This window comes from Arachis hypogaea, chromosome 9, assembly GCF_003086295.3.
Source record: "Arachis hypogaea cultivar Tifrunner chromosome 9, arahy.Tifrunner.gnm2.J5K5, whole genome shotgun sequence".
Classification (NCBI taxonomy): Eukaryota; Viridiplantae; Streptophyta; class Magnoliopsida; order Fabales; family Fabaceae; genus Arachis; species Arachis hypogaea.
The window spans coordinates 3866557-3894551 of record NC_092044.1 but is presented as its reverse complement, the minus strand read 5'-3'; the positions used below and the strand labels follow the sequence as shown (position 1 = coordinate 3894551).

The 27995-nt window shown below is 37.3% G+C and overlaps 4 protein-coding genes across 25 annotated transcripts; 1 reads left to right on the top strand and 3 right to left on the bottom strand.

Annotated features, from left to right (window-relative positions):
- Positions 1–220: 220 nt before the first annotated feature.
- On the bottom strand, positions 221–8560 carry LOC112710008 (putative disease resistance RPP13-like protein 1). 18 transcript variants are annotated; one of them, XM_025762073.3, is made up of 10 exons: positions 4751–8560; positions 4472–4554; positions 4074–4156; positions 3895–3957; positions 3687–3796; positions 2953–3052; positions 2586–2871; positions 1710–1871; positions 1047–1287; positions 221–731 (listed from the first exon to the last, which is right to left on the bottom strand). In XM_025762073.3, exons 1-2 carry the CDS (start codon positions 8373–8375, stop codon positions 4526–4528), a joined length of 3654 nt encoding a protein of 1217 aa, XP_025617858.2. In that variant the 5' UTR covers positions 8376–8560; the 3' UTR covers positions 221–731; positions 1047–1287; positions 1710–1871; positions 2586–2871; positions 2953–3052; positions 3687–3796; positions 3895–3957; positions 4074–4156; positions 4472–4525. The 18 variants fall into 18 exon arrangements, with proteins under 18 accessions (XP_025617858.2, XP_072059907.1, XP_025617854.2 ...); XM_072203806.1 differs by adding an exon at positions 2070–2318 and having other exon boundaries at positions 2586–3052; positions 4074–4181; positions 4751–8554; XM_025762069.3 differs by having other exon boundaries at positions 1710–1890; positions 2586–3052.
- A 1155-nt stretch (positions 8561–9715) lies between these two features.
- On the bottom strand, positions 9716–11590 carry LOC112712810 (3-isopropylmalate dehydrogenase, chloroplastic). Its single transcript, XM_072201905.1, is given in 7 exon segments — positions 9716–10238; positions 10538–10610; positions 10687–10719; positions 10721–10794; positions 10901–10972; positions 11064–11239; positions 11407–11590. Coding segments are annotated over 7 exon segments (696 nt in total). The 3' UTR covers positions 9716–10154.
- A 1533-nt stretch (positions 11591–13123) lies between these two features.
- LOC112709999 (putative disease resistance RPP13-like protein 1) lies at positions 13124–19153 on the bottom strand. Of its 2 annotated transcripts, XM_025762044.2 has the most exons (5): positions 15239–19153; positions 14848–14920; positions 14548–14622; positions 14371–14471; positions 13124–13898 (listed from the first exon to the last, which is right to left on the bottom strand). In XM_025762044.2, the coding sequence occupies exons 1-2, from the start codon at positions 18615–18617 to the stop codon at positions 14907–14909; spliced, it is 3393 nt and encodes a 1130-aa protein (XP_025617829.1). In that variant the 5' UTR covers positions 18618–19153; the 3' UTR covers positions 13124–13898; positions 14371–14471; positions 14548–14622; positions 14848–14906. The 2 variants fall into 2 exon arrangements, with proteins under 2 accessions (XP_025617829.1, XP_025617824.1); XM_025762039.3 differs by lacking the exon at positions 14848–14920.
- LOC140175423 (uncharacterized) lies at positions 18966–27718 on the top strand. Of its 4 annotated transcripts, XR_011866187.1 has the most exons (6): positions 19096–19394; positions 19579–19655; positions 20397–20455; positions 21120–22576; positions 26613–26689; positions 27431–27718. XR_011866187.1 is itself a non-coding variant. In XM_072203818.1 (5 exons), the coding sequence occupies exons 4-5, from the start codon at positions 21127–21129 to the stop codon at positions 27472–27474; spliced, it is 1494 nt and encodes a 497-aa protein (XP_072059919.1). In that variant the 5' UTR covers positions 19072–19394; positions 19579–19655; positions 20397–20455; positions 21120–21126; the 3' UTR covers positions 27475–27718. The 4 variants fall into 4 exon arrangements, 2 of the variants coding, with proteins under 2 accessions (XP_072059920.1, XP_072059919.1); XR_011866188.1 differs by lacking the exon at positions 19579–19655 and having other exon boundaries at positions 18966–19394; XM_072203818.1 differs by lacking the exon at positions 26613–26689 and having other exon boundaries at positions 19072–19394.
- The last annotated feature ends 277 nt before the right edge of the window (positions 27719–27995 follow it).

Sequence of the window (27995 nt, the reverse complement as noted above, 5' to 3'; positions counted from 1 at the left end):
AGTAATTTGGGGTGGAGTATTTTTTTTATTTTATTGAGTCAATTTTAAAGCTCATTATTCATATTGTTTACAAAAATTATTGTTTATAAATAAGTTATTTTGTATTTAAATTTTTAATTATAAAAGTACTTATTTTAAAAGAATTATGATAAAAAATAGTAGTATTATAAGAGAAGTCATTTTTTTAATCTCTATATAATAACTTTTTAAAAAACTGCAATTTAATTTTAAAAATTATATCAGAGATCAATACTATTCTTTTTTACAAGTCAAAACTCAAAAAAATTATTTTTAAAACTTCCCAAACAACCCAAAACAGGACTGGGAGGTGAAACACCAGAATATGACATGGGTATATCACATGATACGAGAAGCATTTGTGTGTGTCTTTTTCTTTTTGGAAGTATCTCGCATGGTGTGAGAAGGCCTTTTCTTGTCTTAATATTTGGTTGCAGTGTGTATCACACATCATTATTGGGATGAACAAAGTTTTACAGTATTCTAAGAGCGCCGTAATGTGCAGCAATTCCTTGCCTACTCAAGAGATGATCAATAATTTCATTCGCGAATTCGGTTGTCTTTGCTTTGCCTCCAAGATCAGCAGTTCGGTACTTCCCTTCTGCAATTGTGTTGAGGATGGCATTGTGAATTTGGTCCGCTTTGTCATGGAGACTCAAATGGCGCAACACTGAAACACCGCTCAGCAGTCAAGCACTTGGATATGCCAAATTCTACACAAGCACATGTCCCGAGAAAATACAGGTAAGCAACAGAAATATAATCCTAAATTGATAAAAGGTTGCAAGTTTCCAAGGCTAGAACATGTTTGTGACCACTATGGGAGAAGTAAGTTGACAACAATTACTAATTCACAATTTTTTCTTTTTGTAAAGGAGAACACCAAGTTAGTTTTCTGAAATTGTAGAGGACAAAATGATATTGAGCACTTTCATGATGCATGCATTCAAATAAATCCTGGATTCTGTAATAAGTTGAGAAGATCCATGACAGATAATATAAGGTTGAGAAAGAACTTTGCAGCTTACCTTTCCAGCAATATCAGGTGCTAAACCATGTACAACCTCAGCTAGAGCAATACCTCCCTCACGGCCTCACCAATGATGCCAGGTGATAAGATTGTAGCTTCTAGAATTTGTTTACCAAAGTGGAAAAACTACCTTGGTGTCAAGCCCAAACACCCAACCAAGCCAGCACAAAGGTCACTAATAATGTCACCATAAATTTTGGCATCACTAGTACATTAAAAAGAGCAGCATTCTTCACAACCTATAGATTATAGAAATGAATGAGAGTAATTCCATTTTCAATACTCAAAATGAATTTTCAAAATTCATTTATATATTGAGAGTAATTCCAACATGGTAAGCTTGGAGATATCAGCTGGTATATGACCAATTAGTCCACTTGAAGACAAATTCATTTATATATTCCATTTCCAAAAATTATTATTATTATTATTATTATTATTATTATTATTTCAATCATGAATTTATGCATGGTTTTTACAATTAAACGGTTAATAGTTTTCTAATTTATGTATTATATAATGAATGACAAGGATGTGATTCTTAGAAAGCCAACAAAAGAGCTGCACACTACACCATCCCACTTGTATATTCATCATAATCAAGTGTACACATGCAAGCTAAATATGCTTAAAAGAATGGAAAGAACAAGCTAAGACTTACATCAGCTTTGTTAACCACTTTAATGGGTGCAGTCACAGTAGGAAAGATCAATTTTAGCATTCTCTTGGAGCTTGAACCTCCTCAAAATCATCATGATGATGCATTTCATCATTCGTGCATGTTCTTCTCCTAGCTTATCCAAAGCACTCTGCTACAAGTAACCTAAACCTTCAAATGTTAACTACCTCATGGTAGATATAATCATCTTATCAACTGAACATAAGAAAAATGGGTCTAAAATCAGGTAACATTCTAATAAGAATACTATACTGTAAAATTTGGACTCAATTTCAAATTCAAGGTGGAAATTGACTACGAGAAAGATGCAATAAAAATGAACTCTATTAAGTATTAACTGACCCTCTCCACCAATGAGCATTTCAATGACTTTTATGTACTTGCAAGAAGCAAAAGTGAAACCTCAGACACAGATGTTCTATCTTCGGCTTCCAATAAGACAGCAGAATGAGAAGGCATAGCATGTATATATGGATAATCCACTTTGATATTCCATTTGTGAGTTCAGCCATGGATCAAGCCCATGGTTGAACTAAGAAATTCAAGTTACTCTGGTTGAATAGAAGATTAGCTTGATGAAGTCCAAGAGTACTGGAACATCAACAAATAATTCATACAATAGGTATAATGTCACTTCCAATAAGTTAACAAATTACACTTCTTTTATCAACAAAGTCTGAGTGCTTGAATTACACATCACAATTCAGTCACATGCTCAGGTATTAAAAATTACAAATAATAGACTCAAGGACACTTGATATATGCATGAAATTTCTTACGCAGGAAAAAAAGTTCTTGCTACAGAAATATACATTTGGAAAACATGTAATAACTTTCGGAGAGAATGAAACAAAATACCTCTTGAAGATGTTATTAGAACATCAATTCCGTCCCTTATCAACCTCAATGCCCCAGACATGGGAGATTGGGATCCTTCATGTAGATAGATTCTTTCCTCCTCAAAGGAAGAAATTTATGCCCCCCCCCCCCCTCTCCCGATATCATCTTTGCCTTTTATTCATGCAGACCCCATGACCTCTTACATATCCCAAAATCACTTGAATGGTTCAAGATTTACGTGGAAGAAGGAAAGCTCTTCCTTCTTGAGGATTCAAGAAGTTTTCCTTCTTTTGTCTTTGTTCACCTGGCAAAGGACTTTTATTGATGAAAAAGCCACCGATTAAAGAAGCAGGTGATGTTGTGCAACCAAGCATTGAATAGCTACCAGTTTTTCTGTGTTACACAAGCTAGCAGTTCCCATCATAGGTTCAACAGTTTCAGGGAAGGAATCATACTGCTTTCAGTGTCTCTGGAAGGCTGAATACCTATACAGGAAACCAAAATTTTAAATTGTCAAGTTCACTATAAGAAGCATGATGAGAGTGTATCATAATTCTGGAAGAATACAGAAACAAAAATGCTATCGTACACCAAAATCAGCCACCAATGTATTTGTGTATAAATACATGTGTGGTTTAATTTATTTTCATTGTGTATTTGTATTCCAACATATATTTTATACCGATGGTTGATTTTGGTGGCTGATTTTAGTATACACGTAGCATAGTCGATGAATATAGAAAATACAACATTTGTTTTATGAAAAAGGAAAACATTAACCTATGGAGGTAGCACTGTGTTTATATAATATATTTGATGAATTTAATTTTTGCTAAACTGGTTACATATATCTGATGTCTTTCAGTAAGCACAACCAAGATGTAATGGCCAACACACAAACAAGATTCTTGAAACCACGCCTTTCTCGAAGTCAATATACATCAAACAAGCCTTTTACAACAACCGTTATCATATCTAAGAAACAACTTGTATTTTCTTGCAATTTTAGACTCTACATTTAAAACAAAGAGAACTAGAATTAATTTGAGACAAGGAACAAGTACAAGGAATGATAGAAATTTTAAATAATGCATAAAATGGGCACAAAAAACTATATACCGTATGTAACCTTGATTATTTGTTTTCTTTGCAGCAGAAGCAAATTCTTTAATTGACATAGTGGTGGTTCTAGAGATTCATTGGTATAGCAAGTTGCTCCATTCATAAACCTGAACAAAGCAGGGTAGGATTATACAGTCAATAAAAATGTACACAGGCAGTGCAAGAGGTGGCAGCAATTTGCAAGACATGGACAATGCAAACTTACTTTAGTGCACCCCAATTCTCGCCTTGCCTCAGCCATGTATTAATGTTGGCTCTTCAATCTTCCCTATAATTATTAAAAATCAACATTACATTTCTTTTTGCATTCACAAACTATACAACACCTTATGACTATATCAGAGATTGTAGATAATGACATACAGAAGTGTTTGGGATACTAACATTCAGTTTTTGCATAACCACACACCCCATCCAATGACAAGAGTCAGATGAGCAACACATAATAGAATTCCATGAGTGCAAATCTGGAAGACCCAATGCATGAGTATGCTAAAAACATAGAACCTTGTCAATAAATAAAATCTAGGCTTAGACTAGCACTTTACAAGGGATTAAGATAAATTAAAAATATACTTTCATAAATATCTCAAATAGATAAATAGATTGGAACACCGTCAAATCTAAGACTTGTCTCTTAAGTGCCCAAGATGACAGAATTAAGAGAAAAATTAAAACTCAAATTCGATCGCATAAGTAGGCCTTTTTCTTCCTAATTGCCTAATTGGAATGACTTTTCCCAACTAAAGCAAAATAGTTTATTTCATGAAGTATGCATGTACCTGTATGCCGCTGCTTACTGCTCTCATCGCATGTGAAATGGCGTAAAATCAGAATCAATAGTAATAGTAATCATTATCATGGACTGCAATAGACCATACAAATACTGTAAGCAATAAAGAAGCGATCATGAAAAAGTTTACTTGGTAAGCATTTAATTTGTCATGTGAAATTTTTATTTAAAAAGTACTAAAATTTGTGTGTGAAACGGTCAGCCATAGTTACTAAGAATGAAAACGGAGAGCACTGCATTTAGGGTAGATCAGAGCAAGAACACTTACCGAAATTAATCTGTAGATCTTCCATCTCTTGCAGCTTACGCCTCAAAGGACTTTCTCTCCCTATGTAGATTTTTTCTATGGAGGCAAGCACATGTTCTTCTGTGATATTCTCAAGCTTTTCACTGCAGCTAATTACTAAATGTTGTAGGGAGGTAAGATGGCGAAGCCCCTTGCAGTCAAGTGTCTCCAGATCTGGAAAGCACCGGAGTCTTAGAGACTCGAGAGAAGCAGGAAGGAGGCTTTCACTTGGGAATGACTTAACTTCATTCCAATTCTCAAGGAGAAGATAGGTAAGGCCTTCACTCTGCAAACCATTTGATGTTATCCAACTCGCTAGTTTCTCGCAGCCACAGACTTCAAGTTTTTTTAAACTCGGCGGGAGGAACTTCCCAGCAAAACAATCGATTTCTGAGCAATCTTTGATCTTTAGCTCCTCTAGGTGGGGCGCAACCAACCCTAGCGCCGGCAAGGATACTAAACTACGGCAGTTTGAGATCCATACATAACGGAGACTTGGAAGAGCCTGTGGCACCTCAACATATTCCATGTTTAGGCAATCACGGATTGTGAGTTTCTGGAGATTTGGAAGGGCCCCCAATGAAAATGACGTCAGTGAATGACACCACTGTATAGATATCTCCGTTAGCGACTTGTGTTGCAGTTGCTCTGAAAATGTTAATTTTGAACAGTCCTGGATCTGCAGATACTGTAATGAAGCGGGCACACAGTCTGCTGAAATTGATAAGGCTGACTCACAGCCTCTGATATCCAGATATTGGACACGTGGCGACTGGATGTGGGACAGGCACTCCAATGCGGACTTCGCCAGCTGGGTTTTCGAAATCACTACCTTGTGCGGTCCCGTACTCACCTTTGATTTTGAAAAACGGTTACGTACGTTAAGCTGGTGAAGCTTGGGGGCCCTCGGCAGCGAACATGCGAACTCTTCACAATCAGCAATGGTAAGTTCCTCCAGAGCCGGAAGGTGATGAGCAGGCAGATCTCCTCTTAACACCCCACAGTTTGTTATTTCAAGGACTCTAAGCTCAGGAAAACCATCAAACTCATCAGGAATATGCCACTCCCGCCAACCACACATATCATGTATTTTCAGAGTTTCAAGAGATTTGAATGGTGTCTCCGGCTGTAAGGATGCATTGTTTTTGTTGTAGATCTCAAAATCAATTTTCTCCAGTCCATGAAGTTCATAAACCTCCAGATGCTGTAAAGAGGGTAACTGTCCCAGTGAAGGAAGCTCACAACAATTCATACAACTATCCAGACTCAATTTGGTCATATTGGAGTAGCATGAAAGGCCTAACCAGTCTGGGAATCTTTCACCTGGATAACCATGAATTGATAACTCTTTCAAGTTTTGATGAGGTTGTAACTTGTCAAGTATATCTCTTTCAGTTTGAACATCATCAATGTCACCATCTGGAAGCCAATTCAATTCTAGAGTGTTGATGTGCTTCTTGTTACCCATCTTTGCCTCCAAAGCTTCACCACTATTCTTGACGTTCTGCAATTTGGAAATGTAAAAGGAGCCATGAAGATTGTCCAGTGTTCCCAATTCAGCTACCCCATTCTCTTCATGCTTGCCGACAATATAATCACTTAAGAACTGTAGATGCTTTAACTTGCTCATTCCCTTTGGCATCTCTTTCAAACGACAAGCACCTCGAATATCAAGGTGGCGCAGGTTCACAAGATCTTGCATGCGGCTGGGAAGCATCTCTAGCTCATAACAGTTCCTCAACAACAAAGTTTGGAGATTGTATAATTCACATATTGACTCGGACAACGCCACAATAGGTGACTTAGAAAGATTCAAATAACGCAAATGAATCAGTTCACCTATTGAATCAGGCATTGACTTTATAGTTAATGACAAAACTCTCAATTGTTGTCGTAAAAGCCTAGGATGCCCTTCAATATCACGTGACTCAAAATAGGGAAGCACAGAAAAATCTAAAAATGTTCTGGTGCATGCTGCTCCATTATAGCCCTCTCGAAATAATTTGATGCTATCCTCATATTTTGCAGCACATGACAAATGACGGGTTTTATTGTCCATCATGTATGGATTGCCAAATTCTAATTTGAAAAAAAATTTTCCAGCAAAAAATGTTGCTAAGTCATGCATGAGGTCATGCATTACAAATAACTTTTTATTAGTATTGGAGGGTTGAAAAAATGACCTTGCAACTAACTCATCAAAATATGCACAACCAATATTTTCTAATGTACTGTTTTTCTTTTTCTTTGGTCGTAAAAGATCTTCACCCATCCATAACAAAATTAATTGGCTTTTGTCAAATTGATAATCCTCGGGATATAATGAGCAATAAACAAAACACCGTTTTAAATGTGAAGGGAGGTAATGATAACTAACTCTTAATGCAGGAACAATCTTACTATTATCTTCTGCGAGTTCCCAAATCTCACTTTCAAGTATATTCTCCCAATCTCCTTTGTTAACCTTATTACGCAATAAACCCCCAAGAGTCTTCACAGCCAAAGGTAACCCCTTACATTTTTCAACAATTTTTCTACCAATTGGCTCCAGAGTTGCATATTGTTTAAGATGAGTAGAAATAGATGAATGCTTTAAAAACACCGACCAACAATCTTCCTTTGACAATAAACTCAGTCGATAATGTAGATTATTAGCAGCAAACGCAGAAGCAACATTTTCACTACGGGTTGTTAGGAGAATCTTACTTTTATTATTCCCATAATGAAAAGGTTTTAGAAAATCCTCCCACATGTCTCGTCGGTCATGCCAGACATCATCTAAAACAACTAAGAATGTCTTTTCTGTCAACTTTTCCTTCAAATTAGTCTGAAGTAAATCAAAATTATCCATGGTACAGGGAGAAGAATCTATTGCCCCTATTACTGTCTTTGTAACATTAACAGGGTCAGAATTTTCAGCAACACACACCCATACTCTAGTGTCAAATTTTTCAACGACTTTGGCATCATTGTAAACAAGTTGAGCCAAAGTAGTTTTTCCTATTCCGCCCATTCCCACGATGGGGATCACAGTCACACGTGATCCAGCATCGCAGGTATCATCTAACAGCAATTTGATTATGTTCTCCTTGTCTTGGTCCCGACCAAATACGTCAGAACTTACAACAAGAGATGTTGATGGGATTCTCCATGATGTGTCCAACTTGGCACTCTCTTTCAGACCAAGTTTACCTTTTCGTCCTACAACAGACTCTAGTGTGCCAACTATTTTTTCGATGACATTGAGACCACTATCTTCAATACATGAATCAACAGCGCGAGACCAGAAGGAAGAGTTACCTGGATCCCTTGGATTGGCAGTAGCAGCTTTAGTGGAGAGTTCATCAAGCAAGTCATCAGCCACATAGAGAGCATCTTGGAGATCAACAAGCCACTTCTTCACTCTCTTGTCACTAAATTGCTTCAGCTCAGCATCATCAAACACAGGTTCAACATCAGACAGAGTTTCCTCCAAACTTCTAAGCAACTCCAGGGCAGGTTCGTTTCCTTCGAGGACGGAGTCATCTTTAAGTATTGAAGACAGCTTCTCTAAAATAGCATCAACAAAAGAAGACAGATAAGCTCCACCTTCAAGTTTTGCAGCCATGATTGGAAAAATCAAGTGCAGCAGATGATGAAGAAAGAACGAAAGGTGTTGAGGGAAGTAGTAGTAGCTAAGATCAATGTAGTGTATTAAGATATGAGTTTTCTCAAGCAAATGAATCTCAAGTGTTTGTTGTTTGCAATGCACTAACAATGTTCTTTGATTGATGTTATATATTTGTACAGTACTGAAACATTTTACAATAATTAATTAATAACGTGATAAGCATATTGGTGGATACCTCAATAATAGGTATTAAAAACTAATTAATATAAAGAATTTTTTTATTTGCTGAATGGCAGCCAGCTGTTAGAACTTAGAATTGTGTTTACACCGTTTAATCTTTTAAACACTTCCTCGAATGGTGTTTCATGATAAATTAAAACCACTTGCAGATAGAATAATAATTTAAAATTTCAATGAATTATGACACCATGCTCCACATGCAAGAATTTAAAATCCTTCCAAAACAATGCAAGGCTAATAAGTAATAACTTAGCTTTTGTTTTGTCCGTTGATAATGATGATATTGATAAATATAATTAGAATCTAGTAGGACGCTTTTTATTTTTCTTCTACATGATGATGCCACTTTCACTCCTACTACTACCTGCTAGTTTGGCTACTGGCTACCTCTTTGTATCTCTCAAGGGTTAGAACTACTTACATTATACATACCTGACTATATAAGTTAGTGATTCAATAATACCCTTCTAACATTTGTATTCATACTTTAGTACTAAAATGAACTTTTATCAAAATCATGTTTAGCAATGTTGAATAGTAGAAAGTTTGTCTATCTTTTTAGCACAAATTGGTAATCCATGAAACACAAAAGAAAAGTAGTGTAAATTGTATCCTTGTTTACCTTATTCATGTCACAAAAATCTACTATTACAATCTTTTTTAACATTAAAAATATCGAAATTTTCAGCAACACAAATCCATGATTTATAGTCAAATTTCCTCCTCGTAAATTTGCTGAGATTCTGAGACCAGAACTTACCTTGATCGAGTGGAAGTTTTAGGGTATTTAGATTTATTTTTACAAGGAGAAAGACAATAAGAAATGTTGCAAAAAACTAAAAGATATTGACTTGAACACTTAGGCTTTGTTTGATTGGAGAGAAATAGAGAAGAGAGAAGATAAATTGAAAAATTTTCTTTATAAATTACACATCAATATTTGCAACTTCTTTTTCCTCTCCTCTGTTTCCCTTCTACTTCACTCCAAATAAACAAAGTCTTAGTATTTCGGTCTTTCTCACCATTATATTGGTGGTTATGCAAATACAGGTTAAAATAATGAGATAACTAAGAGGGAGAAAAAGGCAAAACAAATATAAAAACAAACTAATGGTACTTCATTTACGTAACTATATTATTGACAAAGAATACTAAAATGGACTAAGGAGGGTTATCAGACAAAGTACATTTGAGAGACTCCAACCCTCTGTACCTCTCAAGTCCATACCACTGCATAGGCACCCAATATTTTAAGGCTTGCCCATGCCATGTGGTTATAAGGTCACTCCCTTAGATGGGTTTTCCCATTATGATGAGGTAATCCTACTCCTCGAAAAAAGTCGGGAAAAAATAAATAGGAAATTAACAGAAAACAAAATTAGCAGCAATTCCTTGCCTACTCAAGAGCATAATTTAGAGATGATCAATAATTGCATTCATGAACTCAGTTTCTTTGCTTTGCCTCCAAGATCGGCAGTTCGGTACTTCCCTTCTGCAATTGTGCTGAGGATGACGTTTTGAATTTGGTCGGCTTTGTCATGGAGATTCAAATGGCGCAACATTGAAACACCACTCAGCAGTAAACCAGTTGGATTTGCCAAATTCTTCACAAGCACAAGTCTGGCAAAATTTTACAGGTAAGCAACAGAAATATAACCCAAATTGAAAAAAGGTTGGACGTTTCCAAGGTTAGAACTTGTTTGCGATCACTATGGCAAAAGTAAATTGATAACAATTACTATTAACAAATTTTACTTTTTAAAAGAAGACAGAGAACACTAAATTAGTTTTATGAAATTGCAGAGGGCAAACTGATATTAAGCACTATCATGAAACAAGCATCCAAATAAATCCCATTTTCTGTAATAAGTTAATAACATACAGATAATATAAGGTTGAGAAAGAACTTTGCAGCTTACCTTTTCAGCAATATCAGGTGCTGAACCATGTACAGCCTTGGCTAGTGCAATACCTCCCTCACCTGATGTGCAGCTGAAACATGTATGAAATGTTGTCAGATGATAAGATTGTAGCTTCTATAATTTGTCGACCAGAGTGCAAAATTTACCTTGGTGTCAAACCCAAACCCCCAACCAAGCCAGCAGAGGTCACTAATAACGTCACCATAAAGGTTTGGCATCACTAATACATCAAAAGGAGCAGGATTCCTCACAAGCTGTAGATTATAAAAAAGAATGAGACTATGAGATTAATTCCATTTTCAACACTCAAAATGAATTTCCAAACACAGTTGCACCCTAAATCCAAGTTCACAAATATACCATCATGCAGCAATTGTCAATGATAACTTACTCATACTTTATCTCAGGATTCTCCGCAACCTCACAACAGCACTAAAACAAATTTCAAAATAAAAGGTTATTATTAGGATTCACAAATCAAATACGATCGATATTTATGGATAATTTGAATGTAATGATAGACCTTGAGGAAAAGACCATCAGTCTTCTGTATAATGATAGCCTTGTGAATAGCAGATACCCTCTCTCTTCCATGTTCTTTGGCATAGTGAAAAGCATACTCAGCAACCCTTAAACTTGCTTGGCATGTAATGATTTTGAGACTTCCTACTACACCTCTCAACCTATCACACAATAATACTGAAAGATATATTAATCAGAACTTGGTTGATAGTATTTAACATTAGCTGTTGTAAAGCTTACCTAATGTTCAGTCCCACTGTACTCTCCTGTATTTCCGCATATGTGATGAGATTTAGATTATCATGCCGAGTTTTGTAGCCAGGAAGGCTAAATCAGGGACAAACATTTGCATACAATAAGTTCTTTCCTTAGGGTAAGGTTCAAGGAACGATGGCCTTTAGCAATGGGGGTGGCCATTGGCCCTTTCATGCCAATCGATTTCGCGGAACTGATTTCAAACTTTCCCATGTCATAAAACTGTGTTCTATGGTCAATTTCAGTCCCTACATAGTGCTCTTCCCCCTTCATTTATATATTCCATTTTCAAAAGTTATTATTATTTCAATCATGAATTTATACATGTTTTTTATAATAAATGGTTAATAGTTTTCTAATGAGTTATTTAATGAATGATGAGCGGATGTGATTCTTAGAAAGCCATCAAAAGAGCTACACTCTACACCTTGCCACTTGTATGCAAGGGGGGCACATGGATCTCCTTTCCAGTTTCTACTGTCCACCCATAAGCCCTCTTGACGTTTGTGATTGCATCCACTGGTTAAATATGCTTACAAGATGGAAAGAACAAGCTAAATTTCGACAAAATAACAAGTGTTTATTCATATTGATAACACTAGTTCCAATGGATATTATTAGAACAAGGCTAGGGAACCAAAAGGGTATTAGCAAAAAACCAGCCAAATACCTCTGGGTGAATCCAAAATCTCTACGAATTAATATATATGATGTTTCTTCTGCTAAATATCGGAATACTTCTTTTTCATACTAAATGGATGTTCTTTTATATATTTTTCGAATTTTTTTGTATTATAAATGTGAATGTCTCTATTTCTTTAAGAATTTCATAATTTTTTTTAAATTTTATAAATATTTAATTATTTTTGCTAAAATATAATTGGATATTTCTTTTGTTAAGTATTAGAATGTTTTTTTTTCATATTAAATGAATGTTTTTTTTATATTTCTATAATTGTTCAAGGACTCTTTTTAGCTAAAATCAAGTGTGTAGTTTGCAGTCTCTTTAATCATCAAAACGGCACCTAATATCCCAAAACGGGATAGGGATGCAATAGGAACAAGAGCTATGTATGCTCCACGCATTTCCGATGAGTTACGCCAGAAAGTGATGTCTATGCTTTATGTTGGGATATCTCTTGATAACATAATACAGCACCATGTAGAGGTGATGTGGACCCCAAAACCGTGATGATTTTCTCACTCGAAATGATGTGCGCAACATGGAACGGAGTATCCGTAATTCTTCACATGAACCGCAGAAAAACGATGAATGCAGTGTAAAGATATGGGTCCAGCACCATCAGAAGCATGTTTTCTATTACCAAGATAACTCAGGTTCACAATTGGAATCCGACGAGCCAGATGTCGGTGATAGAAGAGGAGTAGATTGCGGTGGAGAGGGCCTGACGGTGAGAGAGAGAGGGGTGTGTGTGATTGTTGGAGGTAGGTAGGTTAATGTGAGAGAGAAGGAGAAGGTTTTTATAGGTTTTAATTATGTTTACTTAATCAATTTTAAATTTTTAAAATTTTGAATTTAAAAAATTTAAAATTATGTGGTTTTGTTTAGTTTTTGGCTGCTAACCTTTTAGTTCCATATACTTGGAACATATAAAGCAAAGCGTACAAATTTATACTGTAAATAAATAATGAGTAAAGAGAGAGAGAAAAATCCTATCACTAAAAGACTTATCATTTACCTTGAAAACTGACATCAGGTTTCTTAACTACTTCTATGGGTACAGGCACACAAGGAAAGATCAACTTTAGCATTCTCTCGGAGCATATATATGTATAGCAAAAACCTTTTCCGGGAATCATCTCTGAAATAATATATATATGACCAGTACTAAGTACACAGTAAGCTGGTCCCAGGAATAATTACAACCTCAGCTACAATATAATAAAGAACAAATTCAGAAGCTAAACAGCATCACCAAAAAGACCAACTAGACATATCACAAAAAATGGAAAGGAAAATTAATGTACCATATATATGTACATTAAAATTAAAAAAAAAGCCATAGTACATAATAGTATTTTTACTCACTTAGCATGATGATCATAATCAATGACCAGCACCAGGGCTTGGGATCTCTCCATGTTTTCTGTAGAAATCATAATCATAATCATCAGCTGGTGGAGATTCTTAGCTACTTGGAGTACCATAATCTTCCATCTCTATAGCCTTATGTAATATTGAGGATAATAATAATAATAATGCTTCTTTCCAATTAACATGGCATGCAATGCCACCATCTGAATTACTACCCTCCTCAAGATTATCATGATGATGATGCATTTAATCATTCTTGCATGTTCTTCTCCTTGCTTATCAAAAGCACTCTGCTCATAGGTGCAACCAAGCATTAAATTGCTACCGGTTTTTCCTTGATTATCATTGATGAAAAGCAACATATTAAAGAAGTAGGTGATGTTCTAGTCTGAGACATTTTATCTAAGGTGCAACCAAGCGTTGAATTGCTACCAGTTTTTCCGCATCACACAGGCTGCTAGTCCCAGATTCAACAGTTTCAGGGAAGAAATCACACTACTTTCAGGATCTCTGAGAACCCAATACCTATACAGGAAATCAAAGTATTTACTTGTCAAGTTTACTATAAGAAGCATCATGAGATAGTCCCATAGTTCTGGCAGAATATAGAAAATAGAACATTGGTTTTATGAAAAATAAAAACATCAACCTATGGAGCTAGCACTGTGTTTATATAGATATATTTGATGAATTTAATTTTTGCCAATTTGGATACTAACATCTGATGTCTTTCAGTAAGCACAACCAAGATATAATAATGGCCAACACACAAACAAGATGCTTGAAACCGCTCCTTTCTCGAAGTCAATATAAATCAAGGAAGCCTTTTACAACAACCATTAGTTTATCATTGAATGTTTGCATTATCATATCTATGAAACGACTTGCAATCTTAGACTCTACATTAAAAACAGAGACAAGGAACAACTACGAGGAATGATAGAAATTTTCAGTAATGAATAACATCGGCAGAAAAAACTTTAAAACGGTATGTAACCTTGATTATTTGCTTTCTTTGCAGCAGAAGCAAATTCTTCACTTGACATAATAGGTGATTCTAGAGATTCATTGGTATAGCAAGTTGCTCCATTCATAAACCTAAACAAAGCAAAGTACAGTGAATAAAAATATACATGCAAGAGGTAGTTGCAAGACATAGACAATGCAAACTTACTTCAGGGCACCCCAATTCTCACATTGCCTCAGCCATGAATTTATGTTGACTCTTCAATCTTCCATGAGGGCAAATCTGGAAGGCCCAATGCAAGATAAACAAAACATATACTTTAATAAATATTATAAATAGATTGGAGCATCTTCAAAATCTACCACTTATTTTTTAAGTGCCCAAGATGACAGAAATAAAACAAAGTTAAAATTAAAATTCGATGGCATAAGAAAAGTAAGTCTTTTCTTGCTAATTAGAATGACTTTTCACGAATTAAGCAAAATATTTCAGGAAGTATATGTCTACCTGTATGCGGCCACTCTCATTGCACATTAGATGGTACAAAATCAGAATCAATAGTAGCATTAACAGTTATCCACTGCATTAAACCATGCAAATACCGTAAGCAACAAAGAAGCGATAAAAAAAGGTTTGCTTTTTTGTTCTTTTCTAAGGATCTAAGTTGTTATCCTTAAAAAATTGGAAAAATTGGTACCCACAAGAAGTTTTTATTTGAAAAGTAAAACTTGAGAGAGTGTAAAGGGTAGCCATATTACAGAGAAATGGTTAAGAATGAAAAGATAATAAACATTGTGTTGGTGTATTAACAACGGAATGAAAACGGTTGATGCAAACAATTAGCATTGTAATTGGAGATCACTGAGTTCAGGGAAGGTCATAGCAAAAAAAAGCTTACCTGTAACGAATTGAATATGTGGGTCTTCCATCTCTTCCAACTTACGCCTCAAAGGACATTCTTCCCCTAAGTAAATATTTTCTATGGAGGCAAGCAAATGTTCTTCTGTGATATTCTCAAGCTTTCTACAGTTACGAATTGCTAAATTTTTGAGGGAGGTAAGATGGTGAAGCCCCTTGCAATCAAGCGTCTCCAGATTTGAGAATGTAGACAATTTTAGACACACAAGAGAAGCAGGAAGTGAACCCTCTCCTGGGAACGACTTAACTTCATTCCATTCGTGAAGGATTAGACGGGTAAGGCCTTGACTCTGCAAACCCTGTGATGTTATCCACCTCTCTAGTTTCTGGCACTTAACAACTTGAAGAGTTTTCAGACTCGGCGGGAGGCACTCCCCAGCAAAACAATTGATTTCTGGGCAATTGCGTATATACAGCTCCTGTAGGTGGGGAACAGCCAACGCTAGAGCCGGCAGGGATACTAAACCGGGACATTCTGTGATCCATATATAACAGAGACTTGGAAGAGTCTGTGGCATCTCAACATATTCCATGTTTTTGCATCCACGGATTGCGAGTTTCTTGAGATTTGGAAGGGCCCCCAATGGAAACAACGTCAGTGAATCACAATCGTACACATCTATCTCCGTTAGTGACTTGTGGTGCAGTTGCTCTGAGAATGTTAATTTTGGACAATCACAGATGACAAGATATTGTAACGAAGCAGGCACATAATCTGCTGAAATTGATATGGCTGAATAACAGTGACTGATAAACAGATGTTGGACGCGTGGCGGTTGGATGTGGGGCAGCCACTCCAATACGGACTTCGCCAGCTGGGTTCCTGTGATGTCTACATTGTGCGTGGTCGCATCCGTATAAAAACCAGAATTCAGCACATGTAATTCGTGAAGCTTGGGAGCCCTTGGCAGCGAACATGCAAGCTCTTCACATCCAACAATGATAAGTTCCTCCAGAGCCGGAAGGTGAGCAGGCAGATCTCCTCTTAACACCGGACAGCTTCTTATTTCAAGGATTCTAAGCTGAGGAAAACCATCAAACTCATCAGGAAAATGCCACTCCCGCCAACTATACATATACTCAATTTTCAGAGTTTCAAGAGATCTGAAGGGTGTCTTCTCCTGAAATGATGCATTGTTTTTGTTGTAGAACTCAGAATCAATTTTCTCCAACCCATCAAGTTTAGAAATCTCCAGATGCTGTAAAGAGGGTAACTGTCCCAGTGAAGGAAGCTCACAACAATTTATACAACTATCCAGACTCAATTTGGTCATATTGGAGTAGCAACAAAGGCCTAACCAATCTGGGAATCTTTCACCCGGATAACCCTTAATTGATAACTCTTTCAAGTTTTGATGAGGTTGTAACTTGTCAAGAATATCTCTTTCGGTTTCAACGTCATCATTGTCACCATTTGGAAGCCATTTGAATTTTAAAGTGTTGATGTACTTCTTGTTACCCATCTTTGCCTCCAAAGCTTCAACACTATTCTTCACGTTCTCCAAGTTGGAAATGCAAAATGAGCCATGAAGGTTGTCCAGTGGTCCCAATTCTCTTATCCCATTCTCTTCGTGCTTGCCGACAATATAATCAGTTAAGAAATTTAGATGCTTTAACTTGCTCATTTTCTTTGGCATCTCTTCTAGATCAGAAGAACCTCGAATATCAAGGTGCCGCAGGTTCACAAGCTCTTGCATGCGGCTTGGAAGCATCTTAAGCATATGACAATTCCTCAACTTCAAAGTTTGGAGATTGTACAATTTAAAGATGGACTCAGGCAATGTCATAGAATATATGTAAGAGAGATCCAAATAACGCAAATGAATCAGTTCACCTATTGAATCGGGTAATGACTCTAGAGAGAGATTTTTGAATGACAAAACTCTTAAACATCCCAAATGTTGTAGAAATCTTTGAAAATTAACTGAATCACAATAGGCAAGCAAAGAAAAATCTAAAAATGTTCTCATGTGTATTGCTTCAGCCTCTCGAATTAATTCGATGCTATCAACGAATGCTCTAGTATTTGATAAATGACGAGTTTTGTTATCTATCATGTGTTGATTGCCAAATTCTGTGAGTTTGAAATAGAATTTCCCAGCAAAAAGTGTTGCTAAATCATGCATGAGATCATGCATTACAAACAACTTTCCATTAGTATTGGAAGGTTGGAAAAAAGACCTCGCAACTAATTCATCAAAATATGTACAACCAGTCATTTCTAATGTGTTAGCTTTCTTTGGTCGTAAAAGATCTTCGGCCATCCATAACAAAATTAATTCTTCTTTGTCAAATTCATAACCCTTGGGATATAATGAACAATAAACAAAACACCGCTTTAAATGTGAAGGGAGATAATAATAACTAACTCTTAATGCAGGAACAATCTTACAGTCAACTTCCGAGAGTTCCCAAATTTCACATTCAAGTGTATTCTCCCAATCCACTTCATTATACTTATTACGCAATAAACCCCCAAGTGTCTTTACAGCCAAAGGTAGCCCCTTACATTTTTCAACAATTTTTCTACCAATTGGTTCTAGAGTTGCATATTGTTTAGAACTAGAAGAAATAGATGAATGCTTCAAAAACATTGACCAACAATCTTCCTCCGACAATAAACTTAGTCGATGATATAGATTGTTAGCTGCAAACACAGAAGCAACATTTTCACTGCGGGTTGTTAAGAGAATCTTACTTCCATTATTCCCAAACCAAAAAGGTTTTAGAAAATCCTCCCACATGTCTCGTCGATCGTCCCAGACATCATCTAAAACAATTAAGAATGTCTTTCCTGTCAACTTTTTCATCAAAACAGTCTGAAGTGAATCAAAATTATCCATGGTACAGGGAGAAGAATTTAGTGCCCCTATTATTGTCCTTGTAACATTAATAGGGTCAGAATTTTCAGCAACACACACCCATGCTCTAGTGTCAAATTTTCCAACGACTTTGGCATCATTGTAAACCAGTTGAGCCAAAGTAGTTTTTCCTATTCCGCCCATTCCCACGATGGGGATCACAGTCACACGCGATTCAGCATCGCAGGTATCATCTAACAGCAATTTGATTATCTTCTCCTTTTCTTCATCACGACCAAATACGTCAGAACTTATAACAAGGGATGTGGATGGAATTCTCCATGATGAGAAGTCCACCTTGGCACTCTCTCTTAGACGAAGTTTACCTTTTCGTCCTACAACAGACTCTAGTTTGGCAACTATTTTTTCAATGACATTGACACCACTATCTTCAATAATTGAATCAACAGGGCGAGACCAGTCATTAGAGTTACCTGGATCCCTTGGTGCAGCAGTGGAGGCTTTGGTGGAGAGTTCATCAAGCAAGTCATCAGCCATATAGAGAGCATCTTGGAGATCAACAAGCCACTTCTTCACTCTTTCATCACTGAACTGCTTCAGCTCAGCATCGTCAAGCACAGGTCCAACATCACACAGGCAATCGACCAACCTTCCAAGCAACTCCAGGTCAGAGTCATTTCCTTCACGGACAAAGTCATCTTCAAGTATTGAAGACAACTTCTATGAAACAGCATCAATAAAAGAAGAGAGATAAGCTCCACCTTCAAGTTTTGCAGCCATGACTGAAAATCAAGTGCAGCAGATGATGAGGAAAGAATGAAAGGGTTGAGGAATTTGTTGGTGGATGGATATAATGTATTCAGATCTCTGGGTTTTCTCAAGGACAAGGAATCTCAAGTGTTTGCCGTTTGCAGTGGACTAACTGTAGTAACCGACAAAAAAAAAAAAAAAAGGGGGAGAGCACGTGGGGGCACATGCCCCCACTTAAACATTTCTTTTCTCTTCTTCTCCGTGCCCCCCTCTTTCGACACTCCCCTTCTTTCTTTCATTTCTTCTTTTTATTTCTTCTTAACAACAACACTAAAAATCCTCTCTTCTCTTCCTTTCTCAACTACAATTCCTCATCTCTTCTCTTTGCATCAACCACCCTATATCATCAAACTCACCTTTATCATCTTGCTTTCTTTTCTTCTCTACTCTACCTCTGTTTATTCAAAATCTTATTTTCTCAAAACCTCCAAATCATGTGATTTCAACTTAATGAGTGAAGGAACCATTCAATCCTTGAGTTCCAATTATTATTGAGGCTTCAAGGTAACTCTTTGACTCAATAATTAGCCATATTCCCAATTTTTGTCATCTATATATTTATGGGTATGTATAAATCCGAATTAGGGTTATTAGGGTTAGAAAATTTGGGGCTTTTGTCAAGGTGAGTAAGATTATGTTAATTGACAATATTAGTAGCTCACAAATATCATTATTGTCATATTTCTAGAGTTGTAGAATTATTGGACATCATTTGGTAGCTCGTTGACGCGCTCAGAGTTGCTTCCGGTTCTTTTGAATCAAGTTGTGAGTGGATATTATATCTATAATTATTTTTAAATATATTATTATCAATATCTATGTTGAATCATTAATTTTGGAGTTTGAAAATATTTTATTATTGTGATTTCTGAATTTTTGAAAATAAATATTGATTTGTGAAACTTACAATTTTATAAAAATACACACGAGATGATATTTATATATTTTGTAAAGTATAAATGTTTTCTTATTTGACCTTATTTAAATTTTAAGTAAATTTTAGTATGCAATCCTATATATATTGATTTGTTATGGAATTTAGTATTATGTTATAAGCACTAGAGATTTTTATAAGTGATTTGGTTTGGATTGGTTTGGGAGACTCTGACTAGAAAACCGTAGTTAACGGCAGTTATGACGTTAACCTAGATGCATCTGGCTCAGACCTCAGCTAGCAGGGGCGTTGCTAGCCTAACGTGTAGGCCACACGTTGGATCTGTTATACCGTACGGGCACACTAGAGGAAAGGGCTACCCTTAGAGGTGGAGCCGCCTTAGATGTGTAATATTCGATTTGATTTGACTTCTGGAATGAGAACTCCCATTTCAGTTCATTCTGCTTACTTATTTATCTATTTATTTGCATAGTTACTTAATATGGATTCCTTATCTTTGAAAAGAAGTATAATTTTCATGGTAAAACTTGTATTGTCTCGTGTGGGTTGTAGATATAATGTTTGCTCACTGAGTTGCAAAACTCACCCTATTATATTTCCATGTTTTTCAGATACAGGAGTCATTCCAGGTTCCATTCCACCTGCCCCTCAGTAGATCTTAGTCATTTTGGTGAGCCCTTCTTCTTTCCAAGGGCTAAGTATTATGTAATGGAACCTTTACTCAAAATTTAGATTATGTCAATGCTCCATATGTCACAGGCAGGATCCTCGTGTGGGTTATGTTATTTTGAATCTTGAACTGTTTAGGTAGTAATTATGATTTGGTTATGTAAGACTTATGGATTTAACTATATACTCTAATTATCAACTTGATATATATATGATGCATATTTTGGATATATTTGGTTGTGGATATGGTTGGAATATGTTGTTGTCTTTGGAAATGGATGTTTATTTTTGATATAGGGAGTTAATACTTATGTTGGTAAGGTCCTAGAAACAGAGGAGGTTCTGTACGTTTTTCTGAGAATTTGATCGTTTGGCTTGCTGAGGGACTTGTCCCTTGAGCGCCAGTCATGGCTTGGTTCGGGCCATGACAAAGTGGTATCAGAGCTTTAGGTTTTCCTGTGTAATATGGAGCAAGTGTCCTTTAGTAAGATCACAATTGTGCAAATGGAAGCCGGCCCATTTTCATAAAGTGTGATGTTACTAGAGGCCTATAGGAAGTTGTCCTCAATCTTTTGGTCTCATAATTCTTTCTGTCTGTTCTATTGTCTTCAAACTCCATATATATATATGTCATTGGTGATTCAATTGCTCTACTTACTCGATAGGTGGAAGATGCCACCTAAGAAAAGACGTGGTGGAACTGTTGGTGCTCCTGATACTGCTGAATCTAATAGGGCAGTTTCTCCACCACTTGGAGCGCTTCGACAAAGGCCAAGGAGCCAAAGGATAGCTGATAGGCGCGAAGGAGAGATACCTCGCGAGAGAGTTCAAGAGAACCCCGCAGTAAGAGAGGCTCAACCGGACTTAGCAGCTGAATTGAGGGGAATGAATCAAACTCTTAATGCGGTGTTACAGGTTCTAACAAATCAAAATAGGGGTGAAGCGAGACTTCCTAATGCGCCAAATCCTCAGCCTCATAGGGTTCATCAATTGTTTGGGGATCAAGAGCCGCCAATTGAAAAGTATTTGAAGTTGAATTCGTCCACTTTCAATGGAGATTCATTGGATGAAGATCCACAACAATATCTAGAGGATGCAAAGAAAGCTATTCGAGCTCTCAAGTGCACCAAAGAATGGGCTGTTGAGTTAGTATCCTACAACTTGCGTGGTTCCGCAAGATATTGGTATGAGTCTCTTCTTGAGAGCAAAGAAGAAGCTGGACTTCCTCCTCCTTCTTGGGAAGAGTTTACTGAAGAGTTTCTTGCTCGATTCTATCCAGCTAACAAGCAAGCAGAAGATGCAATTGCCTTTGAAAGATTAAGGCAAGAGAATATGACAGTGACTGAGTATGCTAAGGAGTTTACTAGACTTTCTAAGAGTGCTCCGTATTTGGTGAATTCAGAAGAGATGAAAGTTCGTCGTTTCGTTCGTGGATTGGCAGAACCTATGTTCACTACTCTTATGCCTGAAGTCGGACGCATGTCTTTTAAGGATGTCCTAAACTCTGCCTATGGAATTGAAGCTGGGATAGCGGAGAGAAATGCTTTTAAGGATGTTGGTAAGAAGCCCAAGATGAAGGGACAATTTTCTGGTGGATCTAGTTTAGGAGGATTTCAATCTCATCATGGTCAAACTAATCAGCAAGGTTATTCGGGGTATCGAGCTCGTCCTCAAGCATCTTTTGGTGGGGTTGCTTCTTCTGGATCTGCTCCCATGAGTGTTTCGAATCCCAGACCTTTTGTTAAGAGCACCTCTCAATCTAGTGCACAGGGTTCAAATCAGACAAGGCCAGCTCAGCCCTATTGTCTTCAGTGTGGGAGTTACCATTCCGGTATATGTTTCAAGGCTACTGGTGCATGTTTTGGTTGTGGTCAATCTGGTCATCTTAGGAGGGATTGTCCAAATTTTAGAGGAGGCTTTGCTCCAGGTATTGCACGTCCTACAACACCAATGCCATCATCTTCAGCTATGTCTCTTGGAAATTCTTCTGGTCCTAGTGGCAGAGGAGCAGGTGGCAGGGGTCAGACTTATAACAGAGGAGGGAGCCAAAGAGGAAGAGGTCAGGCACGTGTGTATGCCTTAACACGTCAAGATGCTCAAGCTTCTCATGCTGGGGTGGCAGGTACTTTACAAGTTTGTTCTTTAGATGCTCGAGTGTTATTTGATACGGGTTCTCATTATTCATATGTATCTCCACATCTTGCATCTCGTTTCGGTAAACAACCTGAACTGTTATCCCACCCATTTCATGTTGGCACTCCGCTTGGAGTCTCCACGATGGTTCGAGTCGTATTTCGGTCTTGTGTTGTTAGAATTAATACCGTTGAAACCTTAGCTGATTTGATCCTTTTAGAACCAATGGAAGATATTGATGTCATCTTAGGCATGGATTGGTTAGCAGCTTGTCGTGCTGATGTGGGCTGTTACTCCAAAACTGTAAAGTTTGACATACCGGGTATCTCACCTTTTGTTTTTAAGGGTGATGACTGTCCCACTTTAGCTAGCATCATCTCATCTATGAGTGCTATGCAATTGATGGATAAGGGAAACCAAGGATTTCTGGCAGTTGTTAGAGATGTTGATGCTGAAGTGCCTAGTCTTGATCAGGTTCCTATAGTTAGAGAATTTCCTGATGTGTTCCCTGATGAGCTACCAGGGATGCCACCTAATCGCGAAGTTGAGTTTTCCATAGAATTAGCTCCAGGAGTCCAACCTGTGTCCATTCCTCCCTATCGTATGGCTCCAACTGAGTTACGAGAATTAAAAGTTCAATTGGAAGATATGCTAGAGAAAGGATTCATTCGTCCTAGCACTTCTCCGTGGGGAGCTCCTGTTCTATTCGTAAAGAAGAAGGATGGGACGATGCGACTATGTGTGAATTATCGTCAGCTCAATAAGATAACTGTTCGCAACAAGTATCCATTGCCAAGGATTGATGATTTGTTTGATCAACTTCAAGGAGCTACCTGTTTCTCAAAAATCGACTTGCGTTCAGGGTACCATCAATTGAAGATAAAAGAGGAAGACATTCCGAAAACTGCTTTTCGTACTCGCTATGGGCACTATGAGTTCTTAGTAATGTCCTTTGGCCTGACGAATGCGCCTGCAGCTTTCATGGACTTAATGAATCGAGTCTTCAAACCTTTCTTGGACCGCTTTGTTATCGTCTTCATTGATGATATCTTGGTGTATTCGAAAAGTGCTACGGAGCATGAGTATCATTTGAGGATTGTGTTACAAACCTTAAGGGATCACAAGCTTTATGCTAAGTTTTCTAAATGTGAGTTTTGGCTTGATCAAGTGACATTCTTGGGGCATGTGATATCAAAAGATGGAATCATGGTGGATCCAAAGAAGGTTGAAGCCGTTCAGAAGTGGCCAAGGCCAACTACAGTGACAGAAATTCGCAGCTTCCTAGGGTTGGCCGGTTACTATCGGCGATTCATCAAGGACTTTTCGAGAATTTCGGCACCATTAACCAAGTTAACTTAGAAGAATGTGAAGTTTCAATGGTCAGAAGCTTGTGAGGAAAGTTTTCAGACACTTAAGGCTTGTCTAACCTCAGCACCAGTTCTTGTTTTACCTTCTGGGTCTGGGGGATTCTCAGTATTTTGTGATGCATCTCGGATAGGACTTGGTTGTGTATTAATGCAGCATGGCCGCGTTATTGCCTATGCCTCGCGACAACTCAAGAAGCATGAGCAGAATTATCCAACTCATGACCTGGAGATGGCAGCGGTCGTCTTTGCTTTAAAGATTTGGAGACATTACCTTTATGGTGAGACCTGTGAGATCTATACGGATCACAAGAGTTTGAAGTATATATTCCAACAAAAGGATTTAAATTTAAGGCAACGGAGATGGATGGAGTTGCTAAAAGATTATGATTGTACCATTTTGTATCATCCTGGAAAGGCAAATGTTGTAGCAGATGCCCTCAGTAGGAAATCTATGGGTAGCTTGGCCCATATCACTCTTGGAAGGAGACCAATTGTTGAAGAAGTTCATCAATTGGAGGCCAATGGAATTCAATTTGATCTTGGAGAATCAGGAGTTTTCTTAGCACATGTTCGAACCCAATCTTCCCTGATAGAACAGATCAAGGTTGCACAAAGTGATGATCCGAAACTAAGAAAGCTTATGGAAGATGTTCGCAATGGGAGGAACTCAGACTTTTCTCTTGATCAAGATGTGTTGCGTTGTGGTCAACGCTTATGTGTGCCAGATAACCCCGACTTGAAGAAAGCTATTTTGGAGGAGGCTCACAATTCTAAGTATACCGTTCATCCAGGCTCCAATAAGATGTATCAAGATTTGAAACAATTGTTTTGGTGGGAAGGCATGAAGAAAGACATAGGAGTTTTTGTTTCTCATTGCTTAACTTGCCAACAAGTTAAAGCTGAACATCAAAGACCTGCTGGGTTATTACAACAGATTGAGATACCTGAATGGAAGTGGGAAAGGATTACAATGGATTTTGTAACAGGTTTACCTCGTAGTTTTAAAGGTTTTGATTCAATTTGGGTAATTGTGGATAGAATGACGAAGTCAGCTCACTTTCTTCCGGTGAAAACAACTTTCAGTGCAGCTCGGTATGCTCAACTTTATGTTGATGAGATAGTTAAGCTACATGGAATTCCAGTGTCCATTATTTCAGATCGCGGGCCCCAGTTCACCTCTCATTTTTGGAAATCTTTTCAAAAAGCGTTAGGAACTCGTCTAGATCTTAGCACAGCTTTTCACCCTCAAACCGATGGGCAATCAGAGAGGACGATCCAGATATTGGAAGACATGTTAAGGTGTTGTGTTCTAGATTTTGGTGGGAATCGGGACAGCTATCTACCTTTGATCGAGTTCTCTTATAATAATAGTTATCAAGCCAGCATTCAAATGGCACCATTTGAGGCTCTTTATGGGAGAAGATGCAGGTCACCTATTGGGTGGTTTGAGGTTGGCGAGATTAAGCTTTTAGGGCCAAATTTGGTACAAGATGCGGTTGAGAAGGTTCGCATAATAAGAGAACGTTTATTAGCAGCTCAGAGTAGGCAGAAGGCTTATGTTGATAATAGGAGGCGTAACTTAGAATTTTCAGTGGGTGATCAAGTGTTTCTTAAGGTGTCACCTATGAAGGGAGTGATGAGGTTTCGAAAAAGAGGGAAGCTAAGTCCTCGTTATATTGGTCCATTTGAGATATTGGACAGAATAGGTGTAGTCGCTTATCGCTTGGCACTACCGTCTGAGTTGTCTATGATTCATCCAGTTTTTCACGTGTCAATGTTGCGCAAATACCTTTCTGACCCATCTCATGTGCTTACACCACAAGCCATAGAGCTAAAGGAGGATTTATCATTTGAAGAGGAACCCGTGGCTATCGTTGATCGCCAAGTAAAGAAACTACGTTCTAAAGAGATAGCATCTGTGAAAGTTGTTTAGAAGAATCATTCGGTAGAAGAAGCAACTTGGGAAATGGAGGACGCTATGCGTGACAAATATCCGTATTTGTTTGAGTCTAAAGGTAACTATCACACTTATCACCGTATATAAATTCGAAATTCGGGGACCGAATTTCTTAAGGGGGAGAGAATGTAGTAACCGACAAAAAAAAAAAAGGGGGGGGGGGAGAGCACGTGGGGGCACATGCCCCCACTTAAACATTTCTTTTCTCTTCTCCGTGCCCCCCTCCTTCGACACTCCCCTTCTTTCTTTCATTTCTTCTTTTTATTTCTTCCTAACAACAACACTAAAAATCCTCTCTTCTCTTCCTTTCTCAACTACAATTCCTCATCTCTTCTCCTTGCATCAACCACCCTATATCATCAAACTCACCTTTATCATCTTGCTTTCTTTTCTTCTCTACTCTACCTCTGTTTATTCAAAATCTTATTTTCTCAAAACCTCCAAATCATGTGATTTCAACTTAATGAGTGAAGGAACCATTCAATCCTTGAGTTCCAATTATTATTGAGGCTTCAAGGTAACTCTTTGACTCAATAATTAGCCATATTCCCAATTTTTGTCATCTATATATTTATGGGTATGTATAAATCCGAATTAGGGTTATTAGGGTTAGAAAATTTGGGGCTTTTGTCAAGGTGAGTAAGATTATGTTAATTGACAATATTAGTAGCTCACAAATATCATTATTGTCATATTTCTAGAGTTGTAGAATTATTGGACATCATTTGGTAGCTCGTTGACGCGCTCAGAGTTGCTTCCGGTTCTTTTGAATCAAGTTGTGAGTGGATATTATATCTATAATTATTTTTAAATATATTATTATCAATATCTATGTTGAATCATTAATTTTGGAGTTTGAAAATATTTTATTATTGTGATTTCTGAATTTTTGAAAATAAATATTGATTTGTGAAACTTACAATTTTATAAAAATACACACGAGATGATATTTATATATTTTGTAAAGTATAAATGTTTTCTTATTTGACCTTATTTAAATTTTAAGTAAATTTTAGTATGCAATCCTATATATATTGATTTGTTATGGAATTTAGTATTATGTTATAAGCACTAGAGATTTTTATAAGTGATTTGGTTTGGATTGGTTTGGGAGACTCTGACTAGAAAACCGTAGTTAACGGCAGTTATGACGTTAACCTAGATGCATCTGGCTCAGACCTCAGCTAGCAGGGGCGTTGCTAGCCTAACGTGTAGGCCACACGTTGGATCTGTTATACCGTACGGGCACACTAGAGGAAAGGGCTACCCTTAGAGGTGGAGCCGCCCTTGATGTGTAATATTCGATTTGATTTGACTTCTGGAATGAGAACTCCCATTTCAGTTCATTCTGCTTACTTATTTATCTATTTATTTGCATAGTTACTTAATATGGATTCCTTATCTTTGAAAAGAAGTATAATTTTCATGGTAAAACTTGTATTGTCTCGTGTGGGTTGTAGATATAATGTTTGCTCACTGAGTTGCAAAACTCACCCTATTATATTTCCATGTTTTTCAGATACAGGAGTCATTCCAGGTTCCATTCCACCTGCCCCTCAGTAGATCTTAGTCATTTTGGTGAGCCCTTCTTCTTTCCAAGGGCTAAGTATTATGTAATGGAACCTTTACTCAAAATTTAGATTATGTCAATGCTCCATATGTCACAGGCAGGATTCTCGTGTGGGTTATGTTATTTTGAATCTTGAACTGTTTAGGTAGTAATTATGATTTGGTTATGTAAGACTTATGGATTTAACTATATACTCTAGTTATCAACTTGATATATATATGATGCATATTTTGGATATATTTGGTTGTGGATATGGTTGGAATATGTTGTTGTCTTTGGAAATGGATGTTTATTTTTGATATAGGGAGTTAATACTTATGTTGGTAAGGTCCTAGAAACAGAGGAGGTTCTGTCCGTTTTTCTGAGAATTTGATCGTTTGGCTTGCTGAGGGACTTGTCCCTTGAGCGCCAGTCATGGCTTGGTTCGGGCCATGACACTAACCATGTTCGTGGCTTAGTATTATATACTTGTATAGTGCTGAAACATGCATAATAATTAAATTGAATCCACTTG